We start from the raw sequence: 21,309 nt of genomic DNA on the forward strand, positions 1-21,309 counted from the left end.
ACATTTTTTGTCTGAATATTTTGATGGTATTTTGTGTTTGTATAACCACAGTTGTTTTACCACTTTAACATTCTTAAATTTACATCTTGAGGGGCTTTTTGGTAAGATAATACATAGTTGTGGAGGTGGCTGTAATTACCCAAACAAGAGGGGGGTTTCGTAATTTGACCATAACTCAGGGGTTGCCGTAATTTGCCCTTATTATTATTTGGAAAATGATTTTTACAAGTTTGTGTGGAAGTTGAGTGTAATAACATGTCATCATCTTTCAGTTTTATAATATGAACTATACATTGATTTCACTTGGGGAATATTTGTACACTGATTAAAATAAAATCTCACACCACAATTCTGTAACTTTTACTAAAATAATAAACAATAATTCAAATTGAAGTAACTAAGGCTCTGTTCATGCAGAGTATTTACTCATTCCCTTTGTCCGCTACGAACATGATAATCGGAGCTGCTTATTCGACTTGTCCTAAGAAAGTACTTCTTTCTTTAGGACATTCATTAGCCATGTCGTGATAATACCATGTACACGAGTTCGCCATTAGCTGCTGAAACTACTACTTAAAGTGAAGCCTCGATTCGTTGAATAAGCAGGTCTGCAGCCATTGCACCCTCCTGAAAATTCAGAATTACAATTAAAATATATTATCGAGAAAAAAAAGAAAAACAGCGTTTTCCGGAAGTGATTTTACTTACAAAGCGATCAAGTTGTTTCCCATCCTTGAACAAGATGAAAGTAGGCAACGCCTCGATTTTGTACTTGTCTGCGATGCTGGAATATTTCTCAGTGTCGATTTTCACAACTTGGATCTTATCTATCATTGAACTACTCACTGTATCCAATATACGAGCCATGAACTGGCAAGGACCACACCTAGTAAATTTAAATTCGAGGTGCAATTGAAGATATTTAGAGCTACGACAATTGCAAGTCAATTCATACCAAAACAAAAAAAACGTAAAACGTAAAACAATAAAAAAAAAAAAAAAAAAAAAAAAGCACATCACCATGTAGCATAGAAGTCAAGCAATACTGGTTTCTCGGAATTGTCCAATATTTCGTCAAGATCAGACGACAACTCCTGCGCCTTTGACGCAACCTAATCGATTAAAAGTAAAACAATTTTAGTATTACTTATCAAATGGAGATATAATGGAGCTCAAACAATTAAGAAAAATACAAATTAAAAACTCTATATACTATTTGAGTTTTCTATGACCTTGTCTTCAACTATAAGCATCTAAAGCATAACAATTCAAAATTTACCAAATGCATATTTAACCTAATTTACTAATTTTGGCTGAGCTAATCGCTCTTCACCTACTTAAATGAATAAATTGAAAAAAAAACTGAGAAATAAATTATGAAATTAAGAAAATGAATTCTGATAGATCTCATCTACTTGAAAATGTATGATAATTACCAAAGTAAGCGTACGGTGGCGGAGCTTAGACTTAAGGCGCTGATTTCGGATTCCGAAAGTAGGGAGCTCCGAGGGGAACTGAAGAGAGGAAAAGTGGGAACGCTTCGAGTTCTCAGATGACGGAGAAGGAAACGCTCCGGCGACTGCCCTGGGGATCGCCGCCGCTACTGATACCGCCGCCATTTTTGGGGGTTTTTATAATTTTAATTTTTCAGAGGGGAGTGAGGAAAAGGGGGAGGTATAAATAGCAGTTAGTGATTGACGTCGCCGTGAAGTAGACTCAACGGAAAAGGACCATAAATCATAAATGTATTTTTGGCGTGTGGGAAACCCCAGTTTTAAGCAGCAAAGCAATCAAAGTTGAAGGACTCAATTGTTAATTTTTATTTAAACGAATACCTTTCTGGCAATTAATATTAATATTATGTTGATTGATGTTCGCTTTGAACAAACCATTTGTTTGGGCCATAAATAGAGCTTCATAAATGGGCCAACCTTGACAATTGGGTCATGAAGCCCTAAATAGGTTGGATTTTACCCAACTTCCCGCCAAATAAATAATCTCTTTTTTCTTTTTCTTTTTCTTTTTTTTTTTAATTTATTTTTGTGAAATGTTTTTTATTTTTTATTTTTTATTTTTTTATTATTTTAAAATCACCCTAATAATGGCAGGATACTTGTATTGTTTAATGACCTGACATTTATAATATAAGTAAATTTTTAAAAACTGGGAAAAAAGGCTAATTAATAATTTAATGTATTAGGACTAATGCCTAGCTAGATATAGTTGTTTTTGCAGTCAAAATATAGAACAAGTAACATTGATGAATGTCTGTTTTCTTGACTGTTTTAATTTCTATTACAATTTACAAATGAATGCATTTTTTTTATGTACTAAACAAATAAGTAAGTCTATATACAATTGAAGTTACTATCTTAAGGAGAGCAAATTAGGCAGCATAATTGTCCGATCCGACTGAAAAGCCATTGCACCGGATTTGGGGTTTCGTCTTTCTGTGACGATAGTTTTTGCATTGGAAGCTCTGTTGGCAAATGTCGGTGAAATGCTTCGACTGCAGCTCCAACACCGTCTTCTCCCTGTATAAGCTCTGCTAATTCCATCGCTCGGTTTTTTACCTAGAAAATTATAATCTATTTAGTGTCAATATTCACCACAAATACATATACATATACATACACATATAGTACATATAATTATAGACCTGGGGTTGGAGCATGAAAGTTATAGCTTCTGAAAGAGATTGAACGGTGAGATGTGATATCGGAATCGGAGCGGGTCCCAATCCTTTCTGGTAGATTCTCTCTCCCCATAAAAACTGATCTCCGAAATACGGTACTATGGTCATTGGACACTGCATTGCGTAAAATTAAGACAGCATAGTACAACTCATTAGTTATTATGTATAACATGTAGTAATAATATATTGTAATGACCATTTGAAGCGAAACGAGTACTAACTAACTAACTAACCCCTGCTTTGAGTCCTGTGGCTGTAGTTCCAGCTCCACCGTGATGAACCTGCCACAAAAAACAATTATTATTTCTAATCTCGACGAACAAATTCTAGAATACGAAGAAGACGTAATTTAATCAAAAGTTAGGCGGATTTATTGAACTCACAATAGCAGAGCACTGTGGAAATAACCAGTCATGGGGGCAATCTGAAAGAAGGAGAACATCTTCTGGCATATCTGTATCTGTGTTTTAATTTACGAAATTAATACTCGAGCGAAATTAATAAAATGCCAAAACAAAAAAAAAAAAAAAAACTGAAAAAAAACCAGACTTACGAGTGCTGCCAAGGTCTCCCCACCCTCGATCGATTATTCCTCTCTGCCCTGTAATCCTAAGTGCCTCCAAAATTATTGCTGCTACTTTTTTCGAATCTTCTAGAAGCTTGACCAAGCAATAAATACAAATATAATCATATTTCTATATGCACGTAATTTTTTTTAGATAAACAACCTTACCATGCTTCCAAACCCAATATAAATTGGTTTATCCCCCTTTTCCATCCACCGAACAAATTCTTGAGGTGGTTCGTATTTAGATCCAAGATTCAAAAAACAGTAACCAACAACATCAACAAGTGGGCCCCAATCTGCAATAAAATCAATGCAGGCTTATTAACTACGAATCTTGGACAGTTAAATGATAAACAAGATGCGATAAATGAAGTAATAATCCAATACTTACCGTTGGGCTTGGGCAGAATATGGGAACTCCACATATAACTAGTCGGGAGATGAGAAATCGAGACATGGTATGTATCGAAGTATGTTGCAATAGGGGCAAGGTGTAGCTTATTTTTCCTCAAGTCGTTAATAAATCCTCTTACGCCCCACCATATCAGTAAATCCACAAAAATATACGAGAGCTGGATCACGAATTACAAAAAGGAGCATATTTATTTATCAACTTGATGCAAAATTCCAATCGAAAATTGAAGTAATTCTCGTACCCAATATCCAGCACTTTGAGGTACGCGTGCTAATGGGTGAGGAAATGCATATGTCGGCCTGTGCATTTCGCGCACAAAATTCATTTAATTTTAATAAGAATAAGACAGAACAATACAAATCAGACAATTATTAACTAATAAAATAAAACGTACGTCCAAGGTATCGTGAACAAGATGTGTAGAGGAACACCGAGTGCTTCAGCCAATGCATGCCCTAATTACAACACATCATATACTAATTATTATTATTACAATTTATTACTAATTTTTTTTTTCAGAATCGGACAAATTACCATATGCAGCAGGATTTGCGATAATTGCTTGAGCAATAAATGGTTCACCGGTTACGATATTCGGCTCCGTGCATGCCGGAAGAAGAGATTCGACAATGGCTTTCGCTTGTTTATGCAATACGCATATTTCTCCAGGCGCAGATGGAATAAGTCCTTTATTTCTCGATAAATCTATAACAACGGATAGTAACACATTTAAAAAAAAAAAAAATTCATCGCTACTCGATATCGATTTAATGTATATGTAACTAAAGAACGTCGTGCTTACATCCGATAAAAACACGAGGGTCACCACCGAGAGGGTAAAACTCTACCCCGGCCGACTTCACAAATCCCCGGAAATGCGAATGCGTAGCCAACCTAACATTATGACCATACTCCTGTGCTCACATATAAGTTCAGTTCATCATCAGTTAAATATTAAATAATATTTTTATGAAAAATAGTAAAATTGTCAGATAATATTATAAATAGGTAATTAAGTTAAATAATCAAGGAATTACCTGGAGTCTCTTTGCCACAGCGAGGAAAGGCTGAACATCACCTCTTGTTCCAACTACAAGCATGGCAATATTCAATTTTGGAATGGATTGGTTGTAATAAGCCATAATGTAATAAACACGGTGAAGAAGTTTTTCCCCCAAATTGGATGAAACCCTAATTACACAGAAGCTACTGGAATGTTCTTGGGTGAAATGACAGAAGAAGAAGATTAGACGAGAGATTAACGTTAATGGAGTTGAGTTGACAGCAGCGAACAACAATTAATGTGATACTCAAATTAAACGAAAATAAATTAAATAAATGAAACAGCAAATTGTCGAGCTGGCACTAGTAAGATTCCGAATGGTTCGTGGTTGGCATGTTGGCCATGTTCATGTCATTCGGCGCCAAATGAGAATTCATATACACGAATATTTAATGAAGATGTATATATTGTTTATTTTTGGTTTAGTGTTGTTTGTTTTTGGCTTTTTGCAATTTTGTATTGTAATAGCCTATTAGGGTGCATTTAATTTCTAATGAATATAAAATTAATAAATAAATAATATACTTCTCACATATGTAGTATAATTCTTTTTTATCTTGGAAGCGAATTAACAAGATACTACACCTGGTTATTTACGCCTGCTGGATTAAAAACTATATTTGAATTAAGGGCAAATTACAGTCACTCTTAAGTTATGGTTAAATTACGAAAATCTCCCTTGTCTGTGGGTAATTACAGTCATCCCTCAACTATGTATTATCTTATGAAAAGACCCCTTCAGAGGTAAATTTAGGGATATTAATTCGGTAAAATCGAACCGAAATTCTGATACGCCAACTTTTCATACCGTTTACCGAACTAAATATAAGATTTGGTTCGGTAAATAACCGAATTACATAAATTTTATGTAAACATATTTAAAATGAGGGATGACTGTAATTACCCATACAAGGGGATTTTTTTCGTAATTTGGCATACCTCAGGGGATAGCCGTAATTTGCCGTTGAATTAAATATGAACTATTTTTTTGGAAATATTTCACATAATAATAGGAATAAATAAATGTTTTAGACTTCAAAAGGGGTGGATAAGTAATTAACCACTTCAAGTTTTAGAATTAAATTTGAATTAAACTGTAGCTTAAGTAAACTTCCAGTCCTCATTTTAATAGTCTAAAGTCGTTCATCACTTTAAACAAGAGTCAGAATTCACAAACACGATTCATACAGGATTCTAATTTGAGAACAAATTAATACATTTTGTATAAAAATTTCTTACACAGGCTGTGCTGAAATTAAACATGTTTTCCACAAGTCACCTCTATAACTCATCATAGTATCATCACTCTCTCCTGCAAACTTTGGTTCTTACTCGTAACAATTCCAATAAAAACCGATTCGAATTTCACAGATTATCGAAATGATTCCGATTTTTTTTTAATCCAGTGGGCGCCAAAAACCTCCCGACCTGAGTGAAAAGCCAATGCACGGGATTTGAGGGGTCCACTTTTTTCAACGATGGTTTTGGTGATGAAATATCTGTTTCCAGGTGGCGGTGAAATGCTTCGACAGCAGCTCCAACACCATCTTCTCTCTGAATAAGTTGTCCTAATTCCATTGATCGGAGTTTAACCTTCGGTTGGAGCATGAATGTAATTGCTTCCGAAAGCGATTCAACACTGAGCTGTGACATGGGAATCGGGGCAGGTGCCAATCCTTTCTTATGGAGTATTTTCCCCCAAAGAAACATATCCCCACAGAACGGTATTACAGCAGTCGGACACTGCAACAACAACAATAACAACATAAAAAAAATAAAAAAAAAATTATAATTCGTTACACTATATAATAATAATAATATAAAAAAGTCATCCTGAGTAATTAGTTACCCCTGCTCTGAGTCCAGTAGCTATAGTTCCAGCTGCACCGTGATGAACCTTAATTCACACAAGAATATGAAAAACCAACGAACGAATGAATACGCATGTGTATAAATCTTTCAGAATTGATATGCAATAATCTTAACTCGTCTTTTTGAACTCACCACAGCAGAACATTGAGGAAACAACCAGTCATGAGGGTAATCAGCAACAAAGAATACGTTTTCTGGAATATTCCGATCTGTAACAGAAAAATTACCAACAGTTTAAAACAAAAATTTCATACAGGAAACTAACGGAGGAAGCAGAGATTAAATGCCAAATAATAATAAATAAATAAATAAAAAACTTACGTGTGCTGCCAAGGTCCCCCCACCCTCGATCAATGATTCCTCTCTGCCCTGTATTCTTCAGTGCCTCCAAAATGATATCCATCATCTTTTCAGGTTCGTCGAGAAGCTTAAAAAGCAAATAATCGAAAGAAAATCATCTTTCTGCTTTCAATAACAAACTTAAAACATGTTCTGAAGGTATATATCACATCTTTTTTTTGTTGGCTTCAATTGTATTATTCACTATTGTATAATCAACTAATCTAAAAGACAGCAGTGGAATAGTGGTAGTGAATACTCGGTGTTCAAGATAAATCATAAATCCGTTCTTTTACTTATTATCACACGCTTGTCGGGGATAAAAGGGTAAACGAAAATCAGTACCTTGCTCAAATTTTATTTTGGATGTCTGAATATATAATTATTATTACAACCGGATCCCAACACATAATAAGATTTAAATGTGCATAACATGAGACGATACCGTGCTTCCGAATCCAAAATAAATGGGTTTGGTTCCATTTTGTATCCACTGAACAAAATCTTCAGGTGGTATGAATTTAGATCCAAGATCCAAAAAGCAGTAACCAACAACATCAACGAGAGGGCCCCAATCTGGCGAATTAGTCATAAAATAAGTAGTTTGTTAAAGCTATTAAAAATGTAAGCAAGAATAATCGAACACTAACCGTTGGGCTTGGGCAACACAAGGGGACTCCACGTATAGGCCGTTGGGAGATGAGAAATTGAGACATGGTCTGTGTTGAAGTATGAAATAGGAGCAAGATTCAACTTCTTTTTTCGGAATTCATTGACGAATTCTCTTATGCCCCACCACACCATTAAATCCGCAAAAATATAAGATAGCTGGATCAAAGCAAGATTAGCTTATCCGGACTGAAATACCTAAAAAATAAGGGAAAAAAAAAAAACATACCCAGTATCCAGCACTTAAAGGTATTTGCATGTATAGGTGAGGAAACGCATTCGTAGGCCTGTATATTCACCCGACTTGTAAGCATTTCTTTTCACTTTTTCTTTTTTTTAACTAGACATAATAAAAGTCAGACAAACATGATCGGGACAACAGTTTAAACTTACGTGCCAGGTATTGGGGAGAATATGTGCAGAGAAGCACCAAGAGCTTCAGCCACATGCACACGTCCTGGTTAAAATAACAACATTAATATAAATGAAAAACGATGTATAACCAACTAGAGAAAATATAGAAAAAAATAACTAACCATAAGCGGGAGGATTTGCAATAATAGCCTGAGCCGTGAAAGGTTCACCGGTTATTGGGTCCGGTTCTGTACATGCTAAGGGGACAGAGTCGATAATGGCCTTTAGCTGTTCAAGTAGTATAACTCGATCTCCTGGTGCCGCAATAATATGTTTATTTCGCACTAGAACTACAATTTTCATTAGACACGAATTAATACTATATCTTTCGTAAAATAACATAGGTTCGTTCACTAATAGAATTAGTCGTAAAAATAAAATAAAATTAGTTATTTCGAAGAAGCTCTTACATTCAACCATAACCAGAGGGTCTCCTCCAAGTGGGTAAAAATCTATCCCTGCAGATTTCACAAAATCACGGAATCGAGCATGTGTTGCCAATCTCACGTAATGACCATGTTCCTGGTGGTCACACAAATACATTTGGTTATAAGAAAAATGTCGGTTAAAAGAAATTTAATCAAAAAAAATAAAATAAACCTGAAGTCTCATTGCCACAGCGAGAAAAGGCTGAACATCTCCTCTTGTTCCAACTACAAGCATCGCGATTTTCAACTTCGGCGGCATCGATGATTCTTTCCGTTTATCAGTTTCACCACTCATAACTATTATATATTTTTATCGATCAAAATTTAATTTCCAAAACACACTTTGGAGAAAAAGATCCAATTTCAACCCTTTTTTATTCACCTATAATTTCATTCAATCACACTAGAATATTTTACTTCCACGTTTTGAGGATGAGTATGAACTACATCACTATTATATTAACATCTTTTTTTATTTTTTATTTTTTAATCAAGCACGACTAAGATTGTGACAGCTTAATGGTTTGTACTATTTATGCGAATTGGGGGGAAATGTGAATAAATTAAGTTAAACATGGATTTGAAACAACTAATAAAGATTTGTGCCAGCGAAGAAAATCTGATCTCCCTCCTTCTACACCTTAATACATGCAGGATAAAATCCACATATATATATATATATATATATATATATATATATATATATATAATAATAATAATAATAATAATAATAATAATTGGTGTGTACCACGCAATTCTATCTGTTAACGTGTCTTTTGAGGTTGGGACCTGCATTTTCAATTTAAGTTGATTTTTCAGCTTAAAATCGACTTAACTCACAATCATTAACTTCTTTTTTTACATAAGTTTTTTTTGCAAACACCACCTTACACAAAAATGAAGGAAAATAAATAAATTATTATCTTAGTTATCGGAGAATCATGTAGTGGATGTAGTTAGTTCAATTGTACTATTCAGTTACAATAAGATTGTATAAATTTATCTTGAAAAATCCAATATTTAAAAAAAAACAACATCGAAATATATTTTTCCTTATCTAAGATGATTTTGGATACGACACTTTAATATATGGTCAAATACTGACTATTGTCAGGCTCGACGAAGAATGATTTGCCGCCGTCTGGGGTGGGGCCCGCGAAATGTGATGCTGTTTATGAAGTAGGAGATTCAGTAAAATTTATATATGTTGGTGAATAACAACTTGATCACCATTGATTTAATATTAACAATGTATATATATATATATATATATATATATATATATATATATATATATATATATATATATATATATATATATATATACATTGTTAATAACGTGGGATGTAATTCATGATCATATGTATCAAATGATCCCAATTTATGTGTGTTTTTAATTTCTTTGAAAATTATATATTTGTATTTACAAAATAAATTGGTATTTATTTTGCCTGTTATAGTATAGTACTAAACATAGAAAAATGAAGAATTATGAAAACACATGGAGAAACAAAAAAATCTGAATATGCATGAGTAACAACCACTAAAAGCAAGTGGGTAACCCCAATTTTAGCGGGAAATATCCACTATATAAACCAATCCTCGCACCATAATGAAAAACAGAATAAAAGCGGTTTTGTGCTTCTTTGCATTTAAATAAAAAAGCCCCTTTTAATAAATTTGAATGTGTGTTTCGGTCTGGTTGTGTTGAACCCCATCACCGCTATTAGGCTTCGACCCCAGACCGTCGGCATTCATCAAAATAAAATAAAATAAAAATCGAAAAAAATCAATAAATATATAGAGAGAAAGATGGTTCGCAAGATGGGTTTATTGTTCTTGTCGATCGCATTTGCGTATGCTCTACCGAGCATTAGCGCTAATTTCTTAGATTCCGACGAATATTGGGTCAAGCGCAGTGTGCAGGCATGGAACAACACTCTCGAATCCTACGAGCCGCATCCTGCTAAAATCGTCAGTCATTTGAATCTACATTCCACCAGGTATATATGAGTCAGAATTTGGATTGGAATTGGAATTGGAATATTTTAGAAAAAATAGTGAAGGGTTAATTTTGTGATTATGTAAATCTTGCAGGGCACTAGAGGAAATAAAAGACCTGGAATTGGTTTCCAACAGTAGCCGTAGGCACTTAGCACACGGCTACGATGGACCTTGCATGGCGACAAACCCAATCGACCGTTGCTGGAGATGCCAAGCAAATTGGGCCGACAACCGGTTCAGGCTGGCCGACTGCGGTTTGGGATTCGGATACAAGGCCAAGGGCGGGAAAGGTGGCCGTATCTACGTGGTCAACGACTCCTCCGACAGCGACATGGTCAACCCGATTCCGGGAACACTCCGCCATGCGGTCATCCAAACGGAGCCACTTTGGATCATCTTCTCCCGGAGCATGGTGATCCGCCTCTCCCAGGAGCTGATCATGCAGAGCGACAAGACGATCGACGGCCGCGGCGTGCGAGTCCACATCACCGGCGGCGCCGGGATCACAATCCAGTTCGTGAAGAACATAATCATCCACGGATTACTAATCCACGACATAGTCCCCGGGGACGGGGGCATGATCAGGGACTCGGTCGACCACTACGGGTTCCGGACGAGGAGCGACGGTGACGGTATATCGATCTACGGAGCGCAGGACATCTGGATCGACCACGTGTCGATGACCAACTGCAGCGACGGGCTGATCGACGCGATCATGGGGTCGACTGGGATCACGATATCCAACGGCCACTTCACCGACCACAACGAGGCGATGCTGTTCGGGGCGAGCGACAGCCACACGCAGGACGTGAAGATGCAGATCACGGTGGCGTTCAACCACTTCGGGAAGAGGCTCGTCCAGAGGATGCCACGTTGCAGATTCGGTTACATCCACGTGGTCAACAACGACTACACCCACTGGAACATGTACGCCATTGGTGGAAGCAAGAACCCTATCATCATCAGTCAGGGCAACAGATTCATTGCTCCCCCAGACAACCCTTTTGCCAAGGAGGTATGTATATATAATTATATATACACATATACATACATACACATATGATGAAACATATACAGGACACAAAAAAATTAACTAATTTTTGCAGGTGACGAAGAGGGAATATTCGCCGGAATCGGTGTGGAGCCAGTGGATATGGAGATCGGAGGGAGATATATTCTTGAGAGGAGCATTCTTTGTTCAATCGGGTGATCCAACGTATACAAGCAAGCACCCGGAGAAGTACGATCTTATACAGGCGGCATCGGCCACTCAGGTTGAGATTATGACCAAATTTGCCGGTGCTTTGGGTTGCAAAATAGGACAAGTATGTTAGAGAGAGACAGAGACACTTTATACACTAAACAGAAACTGCAGTTCAAATTTGTTTTTTTTATTTATATTTTTTTTGTTTTATGATTAATTCGTTCGTTGCAAAGAAGAAAAAAGGATCGAAAATCATCATCGCCAGGCACGGCACGGCTAATTAAGGAAATTCTAGAGCGAGCGAGCCAGCATAGAGCCCCCAACATTTTTCAAATCCCTATTATTTTGTAGAGATATATAGAAATTGAAATTTTCATGTATAATTTACATTTACGGCCTCTCCTTAGAAAGTTTTTCGGCGTACTTCAAATCCTGGCTTCGCTAACTTATGCCTTCTTTGATGATTATTGATTATAGATTTTTTCTTCTCAACTTTACCTGTTTCTTTTTTTATTTTTATTTTCCTGTAGTTAATTAAGTGAATGTAAGAAAATATATCCCTAAATTCACTGTGGAGAAAGGATAAACAAATAAATAAATAACACAAGTTTTGCGAAATTGATGCACATATGTAATAATCAATCTCTCCTCCTGCTAATTTGATTCTTACTCCTTACCATTTGAATAACAAACACAACCAACGACACGAGTAAAGTCGAACCAGCCACAATCGGGATACACATTTTACACCTTTTGCCCCTTGGCTTGTCTACTTCTTCTGCACCTTCTTTTTCTTCATCCACCTTTTCTTCTTCACTAATAATATCGTTTCTTCTATCGAAAACTCCGTTTTTATTTTCAACTTCTTCATTAGCCGATCTTTCTTGAATATCATCACCCACTTCTTCCTTCTCGACTCCATTGTTGTTTTCAACTTCCTCGATTATTTCTTGTTCCTTGAGATGTTTTTCCTCGTCTTTTAATTGCTGCCCTTCTTCTCCGTTTTCCAGACCATCATCATCTCGTGTGTTTGAATGCTCTAAAACGGGCTTTTCTTCTTCTTTGTCTTCTTTATCATTTTCTTCGTTTCTTGCCTGGTTTGAAGTCCCTGTATTACTACTCGGACCTTTTTCATCCGCAATCTGCAAATTTGACGATCCCTCTTTAACGAGCTCTTGATTTTCTTTAATTTCTTCAATGTGGGTCCCTCTTATTCCTTTCACCTTCTTCGGCATTGTGATTGTGAGAGTTGATTCGTCCTCGTTAAACTTGGCCTTGATCTTGTCCAAAAATACGCCATCTGGGATTTTGAACACTTTCTTGAATACCTTCGTCTCTGTACCTTTCTTGACCACTTGCCACCCCACCATTACAGTCTCTTTCACCTGCTTTTCGCCGCTTATTGCAATTAAAGTCGCATCCTCGTTTATGTCAATCCTTATGTTTCTTCTCTTATAACCTGCTAACATCACCAAAAAAAACACGAATTTTTTTCAAATAATTACATAACATAGAAGGGCTATAAAAAAAATTATATTAAAAAAAAAAAAAAAAAAAAAAAAAAAAAAAAAAAAAAAACCTTTGAGATGAGCAGTGAGGATAAACATGGAGTCTGTTTCTCGGGACAAGAAAAGAGGGCCCGCACGGTCTTTCATGAGTTGAAAATCAGACGTGAATTCATCGGCTACCCTAGTGAACTTGAGTCCTAATTCCATCTCCATTCTTTCACAACCAATGAATTGGAATAACGAGGGAAACGGCAGTTTTTATTTGAGAAAAGAAAACCAAGTGTGCAGAGAAAAAAAAAAAGCAAAGCACATATTCTTAGCTTGTCAATGTAACAACAATTGCTTATTATAGCTTCGGCGGGAGGGAAAGCTACACTTTAAATAACTAATCAACAAGTTCCCCACAATGCTTCTTCCAAAGTTTTCTCGTAAGAATATTCCAATATCAAAACTTCGTAAGCAGGCTAACGATGTAATTTACCATTTAGAATAATAGATAAACTGTGAAAAAATAAACTTACGGTGAAAAACTTCGATAGCAGCAAATACATACATATAGGGCCATGATACATACAGCTTGTCAGGTGAGCATCCATCTTTTTCAATAATAAAGATAAAGATACCAAGTCCAGCTCACGGTCCCATAATTGCATGTTATGTAGACTAGATCTGCGCTGCTAAACCACAAAAAACAACTTTTAGCATTAAATGCTTTATTTATTGTCATTAAACTTAAGGCCAGAGTAATCGGTTATCAGTTCAGATATTATACGATCGAAAGGTGTATTCAGATATTATAACCACTACCTTCATCTTCAATAAGCATGTGGGTTGTCGTATTTGAATGGAATCAAATTATTAACCTCAAACACATTTCAACATTTCCGACGATATAAACGTGAATGCGAACAGCAAACGAAGAAATTCTGTTTCTTGAATTAGAAATTCAGTAAAATACGACTCACCTCAAAACTTGGTCCTGGTCTATAAAAACGTCCTTTCGAAATGGGGTCGGCTCCAAGATTCACATCTTGGACTAATATATTAAGACTTTTTCCTTCTTTCACTCATTCAAAACAGAGCAAGCTGAAAAAATATCAGTTTGAGAACAAATCCAATTCTTTCTTTGTTAGACTTCTTCATAGGAATTTGATTGTTAGAAATACATGAAAGCAACTACTTGTGGTGTGAGTGGTGACAGCTCGGCATTTCTAGTGAGAGAAAAGAAAAAAATATTGCATAATACATCGGGCTAATTCCGTAATCGAGAGACATTGAAATGTAGAACTGCGATTCTTGGTTCACTTTTCGGTGATATTAACCATCTAACCAAATAATTACATAATTGGTAACGCAGTCGTGCACAAATTTACTCGGAAATTTCATTATACAAAAACAAATAGATGGAACAATAGCACCATGGACCAGAGCATAAGGTCCATTTTTCTTCCTAATTTCTTTACATCATTTTGATTATCAAGTGATAAATACAAGACTTTTAAACATCCTTCTCTTCCTATATATAAAAAAGAAAACCTAAATTCAGAAAACAATTATCAAGTACCACTTACCACAATCTACTTCAACTCATATAAAAGCTCAAATTCATCAATCATTATTTGCCCGGCCCACTGAGTCGAGCCCCTCAGTCCTGCTGCGCACAATTCGGTGGAACACGTCCCTAACTTCGCGTTCAAACGGATCCAGCCCATACTTTATAGCTTCATAAACAACTCCCACTTCTTGAACTCTCTGCTTCACTTCTCTCTCCTTGTCTTCTGTCATTGGGAACTGAACAGAATCGGTCAGTTCATTCAAATGGCGAGCGCATTTCTCAACCTCGTGAATCTCCTTCAACAGCCCACAAGCATTTCTCCTGTCCCGTTTCTTCGACTCCTCCAGGATTCTTTCATGGAGTGAAAGAATCGGACCGGCCCACAAAAACTGCTTCGAAACATAGAAATGTGTCTGAAGACCACGGTCTTGACAAGGGATTGCAGCCACAAGAGCCCACATCACGAATAATAGCACGTAATTCATTGTGAAAACAGCCAAATTAAGCCCGTTTGTGGACATGATCTCGTTCGCTCGAGGAGCAACCAAGTTGTTACTGATTGCTTGAAGCTGTCTAGCAGCAGACCAAGACCTGGAAACACTCCAGGACAGTGATCTGAAGTGGCCTAAGCTTTTCGACTCCTTCTGCACATTATTACGCCCAAAAGAACGATTCCTGTTACTGCCAAGAGTCGTGTTGGAATCTTTTTCATCGAGCATTCCAATGGCTAAATCGACAAGGGCCTTTTTCGCACGACGAAATTGCCCTTCGCCGATGATCCTCTGATTGTCCAGAGCACATAAAACAATCTCCAAATGCTTCTGCCACTGCCTGATCTGCTCAATCCCGTCGCGAATGGCGTTGCATACATCCAAAGCCTTTACGCTCCTCTCGTAGAAATCGGCGATGTACCGATCCATCGGGGGCTTGCTCAATAGGGTCTTGTTGTTGAGAACAATAACTCTGAATTCCTCTTGGCAAGAGAGGAATGCGTCTAGAAGCTTGCGAAGCCAGGGGATTGAGAGCAATTCATCGGAATCGGCTGACGCTAAATCTTGAAAGCGGTCGGCAACTTGTTTCTGGAAGAACTCCAATTCAACTTCTTGGCCGGTGTTAGCCCCGTGCGTGGATTCCATTGAGTGAACTTGATCACGGCGTCTGCTCAAAATCGAAAACCCAAACCCTGAAAAAGACGACGATGAAGATGGCTCGTGCAAATCTGTTGTTGGCATCTCTCAGCTCACATATAACAGAAATTACAACCGGAATTTAAACTTTGAAAGAAAAAAAAAACAGAATTTCCACGATTTTTCCCCTTTTGTGATGGAAAAAAATCCGGATTAAACTGAGAAGATCGAAGAACCGTTACAGACACACAAAGTGCAGATCGAATTTCAATAATTTATCACCCTCACAAAATCTCCAATTACGGAAAAAAAAATGGAAAAAACACAGACTTTGTGAATCAAATTAAAACCGCGATTGAATTTCAGATGAGTGAGAGCAAGGATTAATAAAAAAAAAAATTATGAGGAGTGTGTATTGAGAAGAAGAAAGAGACGAGAGGAGGATGTTTTGTAACCCTAATGAAGAGGAGAGGCTTATATTGGGGGTGATTTGGACCGCGTATTTGGTTTGTTGAAGAAGGAAAACAGAATATTCATTTTTATTTATTGAGAAAAGGTCTTCTCACATTCACACTGTAGCAATACTGCACTATTTTTTATTATATTGTATTTTGTATATATATATATATAATTAATTAAAATTAAATTCTTTAATAATTGTATGATATATTAATTAAAATATTTTTATAAAAGGTGTATGTATGTATGTGTGATATGGTCTTTTGACTGCTTCATCCATCTAGACGAATTGGCCTGACTGAATAATGATTTGTATCCAGTCTTTGCATTTTTCATATAAAGTTGAAGTAAATATAATTAGATTAATTATTTAGAAATTTAAATTTAATTACATGAAATATTAAATTTTAAATTAGTAAAAAAGTGAAAAAGAAGGGTAATTTTGGAAAAGGCCAAAAATAAGGTGAAACATTTTGACTCGGCACAGACACGAATTGGACACGCCTTACTTTATTACTAGTGGGCCATGGCCCAATAACCGCTATTACTTGTATTTGCACAACAGTCCCTCGAGTGTTTTCAAATTTCTACAAAGTTTATTTCTACTCTAAATAGTATTATTCTACCAATTTTTCTAACAAGGATTTTGGGTTTTACACTATTGAAATGAATTAAGAATAAATCAAATATTTGAGTTTTTTTTTTCCAAATTTAAATGGATTATATCGGATAACTTTTAATAAATGTCTGAAATTCCATTGTACGAATTATCTTCAACCAAAATAAATTCGAGCTCTGAATATTCAGATTTTTTTTTATTTACTAAAAATTGTTAGATATTTTTTTTTAAAATGATTAAATTTAATTAGACAACTCATTTCAGACCACCTTCATCTACCAATGACAACGTGGGGTGGGCTTTGTGAACACTTAGCCCATAAAGTATCATTTGTGACACTTACGCCCCTCAACATTAATTATTGTATATTTTAAAATTTATAACATAATAAGCATAACAATCTAATAATTATTGGATCATAAAAAATTGAAAAGTAACTAAAATTATATTACTTGAAAGAATTAAAAAAGTTATATATATTGTATAATAATGAATGCAAATATATTTTTAAGAAATCAATGAGCTAAAATAAATTTAAATACTTAAGATTACTATTATTTATGTATTGAGTTATTAAAATTTATCGATATGAATGTATTCAATTAATTGGTCCAACGATAATTAGATGTTGTTTATTAAATATGTACCGACGCAAGATAATATTTAATTATATTTTTAGTTATTTGACTTATTTATGTATAAAAGAAGAAATTTTAAAGTATTTGAATTTTAAATACAAATTAAATCATGCTTAGGGGATAAATGTTATAAACGATACTTCAGATACTTCAGGGGTGTAAATTGTATTTAACACTTTTATTTTTACAAATAACAATAAATAAATAATTAAAGAAAAAAAAAAAAGGAATATTCGAGAGGAAGTCAATAAGTTCAGCGTTGGGTGTGACGAGGGTGAGCTTGGTCTTGGATGGCGCGTAATAGATAATTCGTGCCCACCAAAACTCACTTCTTGACACATTCAAAAGTTTTTACCAATATTCTTTTTTTTTTCTTTTCCTTTTTTTTTAATATTAAATATAAATTTTTGTAAATATATTTTTAATGTATTTTTAATATGACTTGTAGCCATGACCATTGACCGGTCAGGTGAAAGATGCACAACATATACTGTAGTTGGCAGACAGCACCACTTAATTTTATTTATTTATTTACATTTATTTTTGATAAAATAAACACGATCTAAAATTTAATTATAGCTTGCTGGCAACTACTACTATACTGCAAAAATTATGCACAATAAACAACAACAAGACAATATTAGCTGGTTTTATTAAACAAATCTGACACTAAACACTTGTTTAATTATTATTATTAGGAAAAATTTAAACTAATTGGTCCACGTGTGGTTTGCTTCTTCCAAGACAACATTGAGTTCATAAATCAACCTAAATTAAAACACATCCGAATATATGGAAATCCATAAATTATATTTGCTGCATATATATATATTTTATACTCATTATTTATATATTTATTTTAATCACAACTTTTTATTTTTAGTTAATTTTCTGTGCAGAATTTCGATACGCGGGCTCACAAAATTCAAGAAAAGATATTCAACTACCTCAAAGTAATTATCACACAATTAAGCTATTTACTTATTGAGGAATTACGGTCAAGACTAATAAATTATTTAAATAATAATTTAGTATGTTTTTTTGAAGTTGAAACTGTAAAAAAATAATAATTAAAAATAATTATTAATTTATCGAAATTCTACTTATAATTGATTATCATCAAATTGCACACCACTGGCTTAGTAGCCAACTAGGACAGAATAAATAGATGTCACATGAATTTTAAAATAATGAACCCAATAAATAGTTGGTAAATATATATAAATATATATATATAATTTGAGTTTTATAATGGAATTTACGAATATTTGGGCTAATTCAATTTGTGGTACAGTGAGATTAGGGATATGTCATTAGCCAAAGAAGCACGATTTTAAAATTGATTTCGTTGTCACAAATACCAAGACAGGACTGCACTATTTTAATTTAATATAGACGAAAAATAAAATTAAATAACAAAAAATAGTAATAAATTCACAATAATATAATTAAAATAGGTACAAATGTATAACCCACATCAACTGCTTCATCAAGCTCTGATGTTGGCATTTTGCTTTCATTATCCAAAACTTCTTGAAATATTTAATTTGTATTTTAGTAAAAAAAAATAATAAAATATTAATGACGTGACAACAAGATAAGGCTTGTTCCTTATAACTAATGTACAAAAGTCATCTTTCATTGCATCTGATGACAACATACAGGGTCCCACATCTAATGCCAAGAGTACAACAGGCCAACCATCTTCTTCCCCCACCTTTGAATGCTTCAATACTGACTAAATCCAAGAATCTGGCATTAGCATTTTACTTATTCCAGACTCATCAATCACATTCTTGTAGGCCAATAGTATATTGTCTTCTTCCCACACAAGATTTTTCAAGTTTATTATAACACAATAATACAACATCAGACAAATTCACACAATTTTACTACTAACACACATTTTAGTCAATAAACCCTCTTTACAAATAATACCAATCGATAAAAATTAGGGTAAATTACACCAACACCCCTGATGATATCAATAATTACCCTCACTGCCCTGAAATGGGATAATGCACTGAATGCGTTATTCCAATAGTATTCTACAAACTATTACTTTTAGCAAGTGGTGGAGACAACATAAAGTTAGGGATGACGTGTCACGCCCAACATTTCTTAAGTCATCCATAGTTATTTTTGTCTCCACAACGTCCTTGAAACTAATAATCAGTTAGAACCCTATCAGAATAATCTATTCAATGCATTATCCTATTAGAGTTTCTAACTATATTTTAGGGACAAGTGTAATTATCGATACCACAGAGACCTTAAAATTATTTAAGCATACCTCAGGGATGTGGGTGTAATTTACCCTAAAAATTAATTAGTAAAAAAAAACTGCTACTTTGCATTTTGAAAGCAAAATGTGTGAACTTGATTAGCATAAATACAGAATTAGACAATTAATTAAAAAAAATGAAAAAAATAAAAAAAGAAGTCCCTCAGATCTCATAGCTTTAACAGATCACAAGAAGTAGGATGGAGTGATTCATCAGAGGCCTTATACACACCACAATAAACAAACAATCAACCAACCGCCACGTGCAAGTGTGTGTATCTGCGTACATTTTTTTTTTTTGAATGAGAAAAATGGCGGCGGCTGATTATTCAAAGTGCTGTGTACATGCCGGAGAAGAATCCGAAACCATCGAAACCGCTTCAATGTTCATATTTTTTCCATCATCGGGACGCTTTCTCAGAAAAATAAAAATAAAAATAAAAATAAAAATAAAAAAGCGATCTGCGAAAAAATAGATCAAAACACCATAAATAAACAGAGAAAATTTTGTAGATGAATTTCATTATGCGGGGGATAATAATTAGTGTGTAAACGCCGGAATTACAATTTATACAGCTAGGGTTTGGTGGTTAGTGTTGATGCCGGGAAAGGGGCTTCACGATCTATAGAAGTTGGGGAAATATAGGCTGGGCCAATCTCAATGTAGCCCATGGAATTTTATCTTATTATTAATATTAATATTATTATACCGGACAATTCTGGGCCCATATGTAGCTTAATTTAATTTTCACACCCACTAACAAATTTATGTAATCATGACACAATTTTATGGATTTCCAATTTTCGTCAATTTCGGAACAATTTTTTTTATTCTAATTTCTAAAATTCCAATATGTGATATTTTCCTATTTTTTGGATTGAAATTGTAATTATGTATAAATATATTTGGAATAAAATTGTGTAGTATTTAAAAATAGGTGGCTACTGCAATTGAAATCATTACTGTTATTTTTAAAATATTACTATAATTTATAATATAGGTGTGCTAAATCCTACACTAAAATTTACTAAATCCCACACATAAATTAAAAAAAAAATCCCTCTCTACTTAATTTCTCTCTAGCTTCTCTCTAAAATAATTTTATCCAAGTCACTCAAAATTCATTAATTTTTTACGTGAATAATCATAAAAAATGAGTTCCATTTTATTTAATATTTATTTAATTTCATTAAAGCCTTTTTAATTATTCAAATTCATATGAATTCGAATTTTTTCCTCAAATTCCATCTTTATTTTAGTTTGAACATGTGAAATTTTTTTGTTAAATTCGAACTTGGAATGCTAGGGATGTTTTTAGTGTGTGATTTTGTGAAAAAAGTTAGGGAAAAAGAAGAAGTGTAGGGAAGGAGAAAAAAAGATTTTAGTGAGAGAAATATTTTTAGTTATGTGCAAAATTTGGTAAAAACAAGTGTGGGATTTAGCATTT

At 34.6% G+C, this 21,309-nt stretch overlaps 6 protein-coding genes across 8 annotated transcripts; 1 reads left to right on the forward strand and 5 right to left on the reverse strand.

Moving 5' to 3' along the window:
• Positions 1 to 248: 248 nt before the first annotated feature.
• Positions 249 to 1,818, reverse strand: LOC105959623 (uncharacterized). Its single transcript, XM_012983767.2, has 4 exons — positions 1,437 to 1,818; positions 1,021 to 1,112; positions 709 to 886; positions 249 to 627 (listed from the first exon to the last, which is right to left on the reverse strand). Exons 1-4 carry the CDS (start codon positions 1,617 to 1,619, stop codon positions 574 to 576), a joined length of 507 nt encoding a protein of 168 aa, XP_012839221.2. The 5' UTR covers positions 1,620 to 1,818; the 3' UTR covers positions 249 to 573.
• Positions 1,819 to 2,257: 439 nt separating this feature from the next.
• Positions 2,258 to 4,988, reverse strand: LOC105959624 (sterol 3-beta-glucosyltransferase UGT80B1). Its single transcript, XM_012983768.2, has 12 exons — positions 4,716 to 4,988; positions 4,481 to 4,592; positions 4,213 to 4,383; positions 4,073 to 4,133; positions 3,920 to 3,977; positions 3,655 to 3,835; positions 3,429 to 3,559; positions 3,249 to 3,354; positions 3,079 to 3,155; positions 2,929 to 2,976; positions 2,660 to 2,809; positions 2,258 to 2,573 (listed from the first exon to the last, which is right to left on the reverse strand). Exons 1-12 carry the CDS (start codon positions 4,818 to 4,820, stop codon positions 2,373 to 2,375), a joined length of 1,401 nt encoding a protein of 466 aa, XP_012839222.2. The 5' UTR covers positions 4,821 to 4,988; the 3' UTR covers positions 2,258 to 2,372.
• A 921-nt stretch (positions 4,989 to 5,909) lies between these two features.
• LOC105958835 (sterol 3-beta-glucosyltransferase UGT80B1) lies at positions 5,910 to 8,891 on the reverse strand. 2 transcript variants are annotated; one of them, XM_088814088.1, is made up of 11 exons: positions 8,636 to 8,891; positions 8,446 to 8,557; positions 8,158 to 8,325; positions 8,015 to 8,078; positions 7,851 to 7,908; positions 7,603 to 7,780; positions 7,398 to 7,528; positions 6,935 to 7,040; positions 6,746 to 6,822; positions 6,591 to 6,638; positions 5,910 to 6,484 (listed from the first exon to the last, which is right to left on the reverse strand). In XM_088814088.1, exons 1-11 carry the CDS (start codon positions 8,756 to 8,758, stop codon positions 6,107 to 6,109), a joined length of 1,443 nt encoding a protein of 480 aa, XP_088670214.1. In that variant the 5' UTR covers positions 8,759 to 8,891; the 3' UTR covers positions 5,910 to 6,106. The 2 variants fall into 2 exon arrangements, with proteins under 2 accessions (XP_088670214.1, XP_088670213.1); XM_088814087.1 differs by having other exon boundaries at positions 8,158 to 8,557; positions 8,636 to 8,879.
• A 1,188-nt stretch (positions 8,892 to 10,079) lies between these two features.
• LOC105959625 (putative pectate lyase P59) lies at positions 10,080 to 12,163 on the forward strand. The gene is made up of 3 exons (XM_012983769.2): positions 10,080 to 10,466; positions 10,561 to 11,482; positions 11,574 to 12,163. Exons 1-3 carry the CDS (start codon positions 10,276 to 10,278, stop codon positions 11,799 to 11,801), a joined length of 1,341 nt encoding a protein of 446 aa, XP_012839223.1. The 5' UTR covers positions 10,080 to 10,275; the 3' UTR covers positions 11,802 to 12,163.
• A 73-nt stretch (positions 12,164 to 12,236) lies between these two features.
• On the reverse strand, positions 12,237 to 14,275 carry LOC105958836 (HSP20-like chaperones superfamily protein). 2 transcript variants are annotated; one of them, XM_088814617.1, is made up of 4 exons: positions 14,145 to 14,275; positions 13,701 to 13,856; positions 13,251 to 13,393; positions 12,237 to 13,130 (listed from the first exon to the last, which is right to left on the reverse strand). In XM_088814617.1, exons 2-4 carry the CDS (start codon positions 13,742 to 13,744, stop codon positions 12,310 to 12,312), a joined length of 1,008 nt encoding a protein of 335 aa, XP_088670743.1. In that variant the 5' UTR covers positions 13,745 to 13,856; positions 14,145 to 14,275; the 3' UTR covers positions 12,237 to 12,309. The 2 variants fall into 2 exon arrangements, with proteins under 2 accessions (XP_088670743.1, XP_088670742.1); XM_088814616.1 differs by having other exon boundaries at positions 13,701 to 13,853; positions 14,145 to 14,266.
• A 264-nt stretch (positions 14,276 to 14,539) lies between these two features.
• On the reverse strand, positions 14,540 to 16,446 carry LOC105959626 (protein ROH1D). Its single transcript, XM_012983770.2, has one exon. It carries the CDS (start codon positions 15,964 to 15,966, stop codon positions 14,788 to 14,790), a length of 1,179 nt encoding a protein of 392 aa, XP_012839224.1. The 5' UTR covers positions 15,967 to 16,446; the 3' UTR covers positions 14,540 to 14,787.
• Between the last annotated feature and the right edge of the window lie 4,863 nt (positions 16,447 to 21,309).

Source organism: Erythranthe guttata, chromosome 14 (genome assembly GCF_056151865.1).
Source record: "Erythranthe guttata isolate IM_541 chromosome 14, IM_541, whole genome shotgun sequence".
Taxonomy (NCBI): Eukaryota; Viridiplantae; Streptophyta; class Magnoliopsida; order Lamiales; family Phrymaceae; genus Erythranthe; species Erythranthe guttata.

Excerpts from the sequence above, each read along its gene's own strand:
- LOC105959623 (XM_012983767.2), bottom strand. The coding sequence starts at position 1,619 with ATGGCGGCGGTATCAGTAGCGGCGGCGATCCCCAGGGCAGTCGCCGGA. Across the intron at positions 1,113-1,436 it reads GCCACCGTACGCTTACTTTG|GTTGCGTCAAAGGCGCAGGA; the intron begins GTAATTATCATA and ends TTAATCGATTAG. Across the intron at positions 887-1,020 it reads CTTGACTTCTATGCTACATG|GTGTGGTCCTTGCCAGTTCA; the intron begins GTGATGTGCTTT and ends TAAATTTACTAG.
- LOC105959624 (XM_012983768.2), bottom strand. The coding sequence starts at position 4,820 with ATGGCTTATTACAACCAATCCATTCCAAAATTGAATATTGCCATGCTT. Across the intron at positions 3,978-4,072 it reads TTGTTCACGATACCTTGGAC|GCCGACATATGCATTTCCTC; the intron begins GTACGTTTTATT and ends CGAAATGCACAG. Across the intron at positions 3,156-3,248 it reads GGGAGACCTTGGCAGCACTC|ATACAGATATGCCAGAAGAT; the intron begins GTAAGTCTGGTT and ends ATTAAAACACAG.
- LOC105958835 (XM_088814087.1), bottom strand. The coding sequence starts at position 8,758 with ATGAGTGGTGAAACTGATAAACGGAAAGAATCATCGATGCCGCCGAAG. Across the intron at positions 7,909-8,014 it reads TTCTCCCCAATACCTGGCAC|GCCTACGAATGCGTTTCCTC; the intron begins GTAAGTTTAAAC and ends GTGAATATACAG. Across the intron at positions 7,529-7,602 it reads TGTGTTGCCCAAGCCCAACG|ATTGGGGCCCTCTCGTTGAT; the intron begins GTTAGTGTTCGA and ends CTAATTCGCCAG.
- LOC105959625 (XM_012983769.2), top strand. The coding sequence starts at position 10,276 with ATGGTTCGCAAGATGGGTTTATTGTTCTTGTCGATCGCATTTGCGTAT. Across the intron at positions 10,467-10,560 it reads TTGAATCTACATTCCACCAG|GGCACTAGAGGAAATAAAAG; the intron begins GTATATATGAGT and ends TAAATCTTGCAG. Across the intron at positions 11,483-11,573 it reads ACAACCCTTTTGCCAAGGAG|GTGACGAAGAGGGAATATTC; the intron begins GTATGTATATAT and ends TAATTTTTGCAG.
- LOC105958836 (XM_088814617.1), bottom strand. The coding sequence starts at position 13,744 with ATGGCCCTATATGTATGTATTTGCTGCTATCGAAGTTTTTCACC. Across the intron at positions 13,394-13,700 it reads TGCTATCGAAGTTTTTCACC|AATGGAGATGGAATTAGGAC; the intron begins GTAAGTTTATTT and ends TGGTTGTGAAAG. Across the intron at positions 13,131-13,250 it reads CCTCACTGCTCATCTCAAAG|GTTATAAGAGAAGAAACATA; the intron begins GTTTTTTTTTTT and ends TGATGTTAGCAG.
- LOC105959626 (XM_012983770.2), bottom strand. The coding sequence starts at position 15,966 with ATGCCAACAACAGATTTGCACGAGCCATCTTCATCGTCGTCTTTTTCA.